Source organism: Taudactylus pleione, unplaced genomic scaffold, assembly GCF_031769625.1.
Source record: "Taudactylus pleione unplaced genomic scaffold, aTauple2 ptg000105l, whole genome shotgun sequence".
NCBI classification, from domain to species: Eukaryota; Metazoa; Chordata; class Amphibia; order Anura; family Myobatrachidae; genus Taudactylus; species Taudactylus pleione.
In genome coordinates this window covers 7,353,153-7,363,242 of record NW_028284507.1, presented here as the reverse complement: position 1 = coordinate 7,363,242, position 10,090 = coordinate 7,353,153, and the positions used below count along the sequence as shown (strand labels likewise).

Genomic DNA, 10,090 nt, shown 5'->3' with positions numbered 1-10,090 from the left:
CACCGCTGCTCAGCAATCACACAGGCACGGCCGGGGGCAGCCCTTCCCTGTGACGTCCCGGGGACCTTAGGAAGGAACAACAAAGATGGCGGCGCCCATGGGAAGGTGGTTGTGCTGCGCAGCAAATCTTGGAAAGGGGTATGTGTGACTCTTAGAAGAGGTCCATGTCATGGGGGGGAGTTATAAGAATGTATTTGTTATGGCAGCCTCAAGTGCTTATAATAAGTTCAGCTGTGGCTCTATGGTTTTGTGGAACTACATGTCCCAGAATGATCTGTCATACAGAGGCACGATTGGATTTGTAGTCTGTCAGCTACCTGTGGAGTCATAGTCTGTCTAAGGGACCCATTTATTAATATTTACTTTCTGAGTTTACTGCGGGGCCTTAAGTTACCATTTTTTACTCCTGGAGGCTGGAGCTACTAATAACATTCATAGATGTAAAAGTTCTAATATGATAGAAATGTATGGTATTTTATGTCCTAAATGCTGTTTAGTCTATTAGGGGTATTCAATATGGAGCGAAAACTCAGTTTTTGCGATGTTTTCGCACCAATGACGTCATTTTTGGAGGTTTTGGTTCTACACCGTATTCAATTACAAAGACTTTTCGCAGGTTCGAAAAGTGTTTGAAAAAAAACAGGGATAACTTTTCACCACTGAATAGGTGGCAAAAAAAGTGCAGAATTGGGGTTTAGGGGTACAGGCTTAAAAAAAATAGCATGGGAATGACATTTTAAAATAACTGTCAAAAAAAAGTTTAAAAAAAAAAAATAGGGACACCCCAAAAAATTAATTTAAAAGTTGGGGTGAAAAAAAAAAAAAATTGGGGAAAAAAAAGTGTTTCAAAATAGGGAAATAGGTTCAGGGCTATTCTGCAAGGATGCGGCAGGTGTTTTCTAGAATAGGCTATTAGCGGCAGGTGCATAGTTGCAGAATTTTTTTAAAACTTACTTTAGGGACATAAAAATATGCTAGTACCCATTTTCATGTACCCCAAATTTGATGGGACCACTTAAAAAACGAAAAAAAAAAAACCTAAGTGCTCCTCTGCAACACTTCTTCAATGCCGGGAAAAACACCTGCTGCGGCTATTTAAATCCTGACTTTCATTTGCAGGCTAAAACGGGGATACCCATAGTGATCCCCCATGTTTTTACAACTTTAGGGGGGTCCTACAATTTATTCCAGGAAAATAGTTTTTTTACGCAGATCCCACTTCGCAGCTTCCCGTTTTCGTAGGTTTTCTATTGAATACGGGGATAAAGCGGGCGCGCGCCCTATACTTTATCCCAGGAAAATCTCCGATGTGAAGCGAAAAGTCCAGCACGGAGTTTTCGCTCCCATATTGAATACCCCTCTAAGACTGATGGTGGCCCACTGCCTTAAAGAACTAGAACTCAGGTGTACACAGGTAGATATGTCAAAAGTGCCCCACCCCCTTTTCCAGTAATAGATTTGTGAGAGTCTCATATCATATGCAATTATTATATCCTGTAAGTAACACAGCAACAATAAAGTAGAGCTTGTCCTATGCCGAGGCTGACCTAACATTGTTAAGGTGATCTTAAAAGGATATTTAATAAAACGGTCAGTGCATTCTTTTAGTCAGTGTATGGCACTTATGTCCATTAATTGTTTGCTATTTTAGTTTAGCAACAATAGGTGCTTTTCTGCACAAACTTGCTGTAATGCAGTATTTAGACCTCACTGCAGCTTCTATGGTTACTAGTTCCCACCTGCCAGTCTCTAGTATACAGATACAGCCTAAAAGAGAGAGGAATGAAAGAGCTTGGAGTCAAAGGGTTTGTTTTATTATACATACATATATGTACAAATTTACATGTAAATGTAAATAAAAGATTGCCAGCGTTTGTAGAAGACCTCTCTACTTTCACATGCTGGACTACCCATAGCACTATAGCCAGGATATCGGTAAACAAGAGTTGCCTGCAACTATAAATGTCTTTTACATAGATAACAGGTTGTGGGTGGCAACAGGATATTTTCTCAGGAACTACGTTGAAATTCGATATCGCCATAACCTCAGTGACTAGAGCTCTAAGAGTATGGAGCGATGCAATCCACATGGATATACAGTGCCTTTTTAGAAGTGTGGGAATTATACAAAAAGGAATTTAATTTTTATGGGAGGCTTCTTTGGTTCCCATTGCTTCTTCAGCTCTGTGGCATTAACAACAGAGGCCAGACAAGCTCTCTGATTGCACTTTTGTGCCGCTGATGTGCAGTTGCGAGTGCATACACCTCCTCGATCTCCCAGAACACACCAACGGTATGGCCTCCTTTTGCCAATAATTTCGGCCACCTTTCCGATTCCACCCAGGAACGCCCATGGATCGCAGTGATCTGCTCAGGACCTTGGATCACAGGGACATTGTGAATGCCATTTAAAATTACAGCTTGTGTATGCGCAGTGAGTTTTCCCACTCTGTTTTGCACGTGTGCAGTAGCAAAAGAATGTTGAATTGGATGAACATCCCATAGCGTACAACTTGGGCCCCATATTCTGCACACAAGCACTGTGTGTTTTATATACCTGTCTATACCTTACGTAAAAAGGGTGCTAACCCCTTGTAACAGCTGCCATTAAGTTTTTGTAGAAGAAAATTAATTATTGGTAATTATAATTCACTGTTTTAAGTTCTGTCATGCTAACAGTTATTGTGTTTGTTAGATTTTTTTTTTCTTTTGATTGTGTGGTAAGAGGGGATGTATCTCACCTGCATTACCCACATTCTGGTGAAATCGGCTCCTTCCAAGGGAGGCTGGAGTGAAACCCTGTGCATTCTGCATTAGCAGTGGTGGTGTAAAATTCCAGGTTTTCACATTTACACAGACCCAGCTGGAATAATCACTGGAGCATAGGAGAGATTAAAACTCCCACACACCTGATGTTCCTTGCTCCTGATGCTGGATAAGCTAGCCAGGTGATAGGCTTGGGTGGTGGTTAGCATTAGGGTGCCAAGACCTGGAGGGTCCACAGACCTTAGCACAAGGAGTGCTGAGACATTTACTTTTATGTTGTTTGCTTATTTTCTGATATGTGTCTGTGTTTGTCCAGGCCTAACCTCATGTATGCTAATGTGCAGTGTCTGCTACCATTAAAAAGACATTGCTTTACCAAGTACCTGCCTGTCTGGAGTCCTCATTTCAATACCCTGTGTTACAATTGGTACCCCTTTTTCACAGAAAATGTTTTTATGCTGTTTCTTTTAATTAATTTGTGATATATACGTTCTGCTCTAATGCTGGGTACACACGTAAAGATTTTCTGTCCAACCATCCAACTAGTTGATTGGTTGGAATGAAAATTTGGTAAGGTATGAAAGCAAATGACAATCAGCAATTTGCTCCCAAACGCCGGAAAATGGGCAAAAACTGTTGTTTGAACAAATTGTTTAGATCAAACATTTAACAAACTTGTCTGACGACCATTTTCATCTGTTTTCTGGCATTTAGGAGCAAATTGCTGATCATCATTTACTCCCATACGTTACCAGATTTTCATTCCAACCAATCAACTAGTTGCATGGTTGGACAAAATCTTTACGTGTGCACCCAGCTTTAGACTTTGTTTTTTTTTTCCTTCTGTCATTTATCAGGTTTTCTCCTCTGGTAAGGACTGAATCCTACACTACTGCATCACACACACTTTACCCATTTGGTGCAAGGAAACCTCCGCTGCCACTGAAAGCTTTTCATATTCCAGGTACTCTTATCTCCAGCATTTATCTCAGGAGATTTCTAATAAGCTTGTAAATGTTCCTCCTTTAAATTGAAAAGTATTTGGTTGTATTTTGAAGTTGTTCATTGGATATGAGAGCCGATGGTCTAAAATTGCCTTATTTTACAGCCTGTTTATTCAATATACCACTGGTTCCCACTACTGTAAAGATTACTAACTAACAATGGAATAATGCGCATTCTAACTAAAATGGCAACTAAAAAATAAGTTCATAGAATAAAGATACTTTTGTAGCATTCTGATTACACCTGGTATGTAGCTTAGTGCAAACTTCTGTCCAGTCTGATCAGCATTACAGCCTCTGGGTGGCTCTCTGCATTGTACATGGTCAGTAGAGCCAAATACAGGAAGTCTGCTAACATTATGTATTACTCATTTCCTAAATGTGGTATACACAGCTGTTGTGGCTGATTGCACATGACACCTAGTGCTATCTTATTAGACATCCATAGTAATGCAGCAGCTACAAGTATATGGTCAATTTAAATCCTGCACATTTACCACTAAGCATGAGTTTATCTTGGCCAGGTTATAGCATCTGGACTATGAATTATTTAAAAGTAAAAATCCTGGTGTTCACTCCCTTAGTTTAGAGCTTATATATTCAGTGAGTCCTCATTAACATTTAATACATTAATTAGACACATGTGGGCAATGCTTTCCCTTCCCTATACTGTATGCAGTGTTTTCCTAATTGGCAGCATAAAAAAATTAGATACCCGGCCGTAAATGTTTTGTGCAAGAAAACAAATAATCCGATCCTCAGCACTGCCAGTGATATCCCAGACTATGGTGTTCTATGATAACTCATTCTTTGCAAGATACAATTTTATTCCAAACAAATGTATATTTTATATATAAATTAAGTTAAGGGTCACACAGAGAGCAAACCTGCATTAATGTGCGCACATATATTGTATTTCTATGTGTATCATTTATTTTTACATGTCTATTCGAGGATCTTATTTGACCTACTTTGACAATTTATGGGACAGACCACTAGTGTGAATATAAACAAAGTCTGTAGACCGGCATATCAGGCTGGCAGCAGTACTGCCGGAATATTATAGGTCGCTGTGGGAAATGACATCTATTCCTTATTTGCACACGTTGCAGGGCACTAAAGTCTGGGAAAACAAAGCATTTGCAGTTGAGGCCAGTTATATGCAGATTGCAATCTGAACCAGTTGAAAAACACTTTTGCTCTCCCCTTACATAGTTTTTCTTATTTTGCTATTTTCGATTGTGCTTAATACAATCATATTTTATAATTGTTTTGTGGCATCATTTATTCAGGAGAATCCTACAAAGGTCTTATCTCTGGTATTGATACATGAAAATTCTTGGGTAACAAGCATTAGCTCATTGGAAGAATTGGACTGTGGTTTTCTTCGATGAACCTACTGTTTTCCTTTTAATTGTGAGGGAATGGGTGACTCGGTTATATTATTCCTAGCTCTCACTGTCTGCCTGGCGTGTTTTAGAACTAATTTGTTGGCCGCATGCGGTAGACCCATGTGTGATGGGAGGGTTTAAACCCTTCCTATGGTCCTGACCCCTTTTTAGGTATATTTTGGGTCTCCTCTTTTGGATCCCTCCATAATTTGGTTGGGCCCATGACAATACAAACACCCAAGATCTGTTTCTCATACCTTTTTTTTAATCAATACCCCTTTTACATCAGAGCTAAAACCCGGGTTGCTCCTTGGTGTAAAAGGGGCCAGGGTTGGATTCCTGGGTCGAGAGACCCAGCAATCCAACCCAGGTAACTTGTAGGGTTTAACACGGGAATGACCTGTAAAACCCTGCAGTGTAAACGGGAACCTTGGGTCATTCGACCCGGGTCCCATTTACAGCATGGTGACTTCCGGGTTTCGCGGCGCTTGGAGATGATGTCATCTTCAAGCGCCGGGAGAAGTGTTCCACTGTAGTAGAAAAGGTCTGTCCTGGGTCTGACCCGTTTTGGTACTGTGTTCCAAATCTCGGGTCAGACCCAGGATTTAGGTGTAAAAGCAGTATAACTAAACTTTTCCCATAAAATGAAGCATACACCAGGCTCCGCCATAGATGCATCCCAGACAATTTTTACGGCATCTGGCTCTACAGGGCAGAAGCCACTCCCCACTGCGGTTTAAGAGGCTATCTCATGATACTGTAGATGTTATGGCCTAAATACAAGCTGACACTGTACATAACAAAGCATACTTCTATATTATATCCTTGCATATTCCATAAAGGACTGCTCCTGGCTGCAGTGTTATTTACTTCACATGAACACTATTTCGTACCTTCTTTTACATCTGGTTGCATCTAGCAAGCTGTTAGTTATCATCAGCTCAAGGCATGTACCTGTGCCAACATGGCTAATGCATTCCTTGCCTATGACTGGTCATGTTCGCTTTGAATGGTTATGGCTAAGTGCCAGTGGGTATGCTTATCTTTACAAAGTACATTTTAGTGTTTTAACTCTCTACTGTTCATAAGTTGAGAATGCAGGTTGCGATCTTCTCACCGATGATACCAGAAAGCTGTTGAGAAAGAGTCGATCAGTACAACACCAAACACTGTTTCCTTATCATGTACTAAACCTTAGATACCAAATAATCTTTTATTTCACAACATTAGCAATAAATTAATAAACCCTGAATATTACACTTTGAAGCTATGGAACCTTTTACGTGAGTGTGCAGTGTGTAAGTATTATGGGTTTGGGGAAAGACGCTAGTTAACTTGTGGCAGATGCGTACGCATGAAGCTAATAAACAGCGTTCACATGCAGGATATCATGCATTTGATTATGTTAACAGCGCAACTGTGTGTAATGTGCGGTGTTTATGCATGTGAGTCTATTTATGATGGATTTAATATATATATATATATATATATATATATATATATTCATCCCTTACTAACATTTTTAAACTGCAATGCAATGTGTTATGGGCAGTGAGCTTCACTCTCAAACAGGGTGGAAATCCCCCGCCCATTGCTGGTGCCATCCTGTGTGACAGTGAGTTTAAAAGTTTTCTTCTGCCTAATTAGGATACCTGTGTCAGTTCTTTTCAAGCAGATTTCTTACCATTGTTCATTCAATCAAATTCAAGTGTCTGGGCCATATTACCATTGCCACAGCTACACCTGTCCACATGTGGGGTCTCTCCCTTTACATGCAAAAATACCCACAGTTCCTGGTGTATTGTCTTTTCTAATTACTTTTCTCAGGAAGCTGTTTTTCTAGTTGTGTTGGTATTTTTCTATGCAAGGTTGTCCCCAGAATGTGCTTGTCATGGCTTCTAAAAGGATTACGAAAAACATTGCCATCTGTACTTAGCTTGTGAGTTGTAACTTAAAATGGCAGCCATTCGCAAAATGGCGTCGTGCAGCTTCCGATTGTAAACAGATTCTGCCTCAGCCAATCATCCGGCATCGACAGTATAGTTGTAAAAGTGGGAACAAAATGTGTCGGTTTCTGTTCCAGTATTTGATCTCCCATACAATTGTTTTATCTCTGATATGGGTGTTTGAACCCTCACACAAGCTGGTATCTATCCTTTTATTGCTGACAAAGTGTCGACTTGGGGTTAATCACCGTTTAAAGCATACTGAGTCTTTATTTAACACTGCCTCTTGAATATATGATTGGTGAATCTATACACATAAGGAGGACCTGTTTAAATACTTAATATCAATCTGGGGTGCTGTGCCCATTATTGCTGTTTTAATGACCACAGTTCAGTTACCTCCACCACCACTCAATGAAAGTATGGCGATTTATTTACATAAGGCGAGCTCTCGCCTGGATCTCTGAAAGCGTTTGTGTATTGCTTTTATCAGACATGTGTACTATTAGAATACCGGTCTGTAGGGACTTGTAGAACAGTCTAATATGCAGAGTTTGCTTCATTCTATATTTCAATGAAAGAAGATCATTTTAAACAATGGATACATTGCTAAAAAGTCTTACAATTGTTTCTATGGAGCAGAAACTAAGCATACATTCACTAACACCCAGACTACTACAAAGTCCAGCCAAAGATAACAAACTTGGTTATCCAGCATGTTTATTGTGAGGTATGGCCAAAACAAATATGCTCTGTGTATAAGTTTTGCTGATAACATTAATGATTCTCAAACTGTACATACTTACACTTAAAATGTAAATATAAGTAAACATCTGTCCTCAAAATGAGAATGAAAAGGCATAACATCTGCCATTTATTATCAGCTAATCCGTAAAATTGAAGGGTCGCACTGAAACCTATCATACGCCTGACAAATCTGATAGAAGACAGATAATAGCAGCGAGAGGAGCCTAGGAAACCAGCCACATAAATAGATGCAGTTATATAATGTGATATGAGTCACCTAAATGCATAAAAAACAAATCTGAAGGTGTAATATCAAGAGAAGCCGGTTTAGAAAAAACAGACTAAAAATTATCTAGAGAAGGTAGGTCCCATAATGGTCAGAGAATGTGTAACCGCAAAAAAAAGTCTCTAAATAGACTAAATGACTCCTCTGTTGGATAATTGTATTTAAGCACCAACGGTACTGCACTCCTGCTGCCCTTGGTTTAGAAATGCGGTCCTCAAGGCACCCCAACAGTTCAGGTTTTAGAGAACTCCATGGTTGAGCACAGGTGGTCAAATCAAATTGGCTGCGTTACTAATTGTCACCTGTGGTCAAGCATGGGTATCCTTAAAATCTGAACTGTTAAGGTGCCTTGAGGACCAAGTTTGGGAACCTTTGCCTTTAATGTCTCACTACAAGGTGTAAGAATCTTTGTTTTAACTTTGTGACAAGGGGGTAGGCATGTGGTTAAATAGTTATATACGCAAAATCTTTTTGCCAGTCTGTTGCTGTTTCCACCATATCGTCCATTACAGTGTAATAATACACCTTGTTATCCCGCAAATTACTTAGCAACCAATCGGATTCTACTTATCATTTATCTAGCACCTTCTAAAAGATAATAGCTAGAATCTGATTGGTTGCTATGGGCAACATTTCCACTTCTTAAACTTGCATTTTAGTACTTAAGTAGGACTATAGTCAGTGGCGTCCCTCCCCGCGGTGTCACCCGGTGCGGGGAGGGATGTTTTGAGCGCAGCATTATGGGCGTGGCCTCGTGAGAAGAGCGTGGCCTCGCGGCCCGATCCCCTGTGGTCCCGTTCTTAATATTGTGTGCAGGGGGTGCTGACTGCCCTGTGTTGCAGTGCCTGTACCCGCACCTTAGTAAATATACCATCTTGATCACAAGAAAGGTGCATAATGTGAAATGATGATCGGGCTCTTCTAATTGGCTGAATGAATATGAATCCCTACAACTTATACTACCACCGATGTGTCCTTCTACATCTATACTGCAGTCACGTGAGACTATGCTAAAGTCTTTTTTTTTTTTTGCTGAAAATGCATCTAAGTCATGATGTGACTAGGATGCACCAGCAGACTGTGCTGATTAATTTGTTATGCAACACTTGTATATCTAGCGTTCCCGCTAGGCTGTTTTAGCGGGGCGCGGCACCCTGCCCCATTTCTTGAAGGCAAAAAGCGCCCTGCCCTCCAGAAGGTGTCCCACGGGTGAAGAAATGTGCGGTGACCCGGTCACCGCCGGAGAATAGGCGCCGGGCGCATGCGCCCGGCATCTATTCTCCCTGTCTGCAGGGCTTGGGGGCTGCCCGGCATGTCCGTAAGTGCCGGGCACGCCCCCAAGAGTGACGAAAAGGGGACGCGTCTTGTGTTTTATAAGGTAGAGTTCATTCATAATCTGCTTAGAATTTTTTTTTTTTATTATTTATTTTCAAATGTAGGAAAACACAAACAGATAAGAGCACTAAAAGTTACAACAAACATTTGTGCACAACATGTAGAAGTCCATCCTCTGTCACCCCTCATCGACAGTCGGGGAGAGGTGGGAACGCCAGTGTACAGATATGTTCGCTCTTGCTGCATTATTTATATTCTTAATCAAGATTTTGTTTATATAGACAGCTACCAAGATATCTGAATAGGACAAGAGCCATAAACCAGGGACTGTGGGCACACAGTGTCCCCTATATCTCTGGCTAGACTTATATCTTGTTCCAGAAAGAGGCAACAAGAAGACACTTCCCACCAAATATGAAGCAAAGAATCAGAAACCCTATATAGGGCCGTATTCAATTAGGCAGCAAAAAGCCGTTCTTGACAAACTTTTTCGCAGATGACTTCACTTTCGCCGATTCCATTAATCCCCGTATTCAATTTGTCTGACTTTTCGCTGGTGCGAAAAGTTTGTGCCTTGTAACCAGCGGAAAAGATTCGCCATTGAATACCCGGCAG

General features: G+C 40.7%; 1 protein-coding gene across 1 annotated transcript in view; it reads left to right on the top strand.

Annotated features, from left to right (window-relative positions):
* Window positions 1-10,090, top strand: part of NFU1 (NFU1 iron-sulfur cluster scaffold) — a 36,847-nt gene continuing 26,757 nt past the window's right edge. Inside the window, exons 1-2 of the mRNA XM_088470812.1 lie at window positions 1-138; window positions 3,624-3,730. Of these exons, the coding sequence (XP_088326938.1) occupies window positions 86-138; window positions 3,624-3,730 (160 nt within the window). The 5' untranslated portion in view covers window positions 1-85. The remainder of the gene's footprint in view (window positions 139-3,623; window positions 3,731-10,090) is intronic.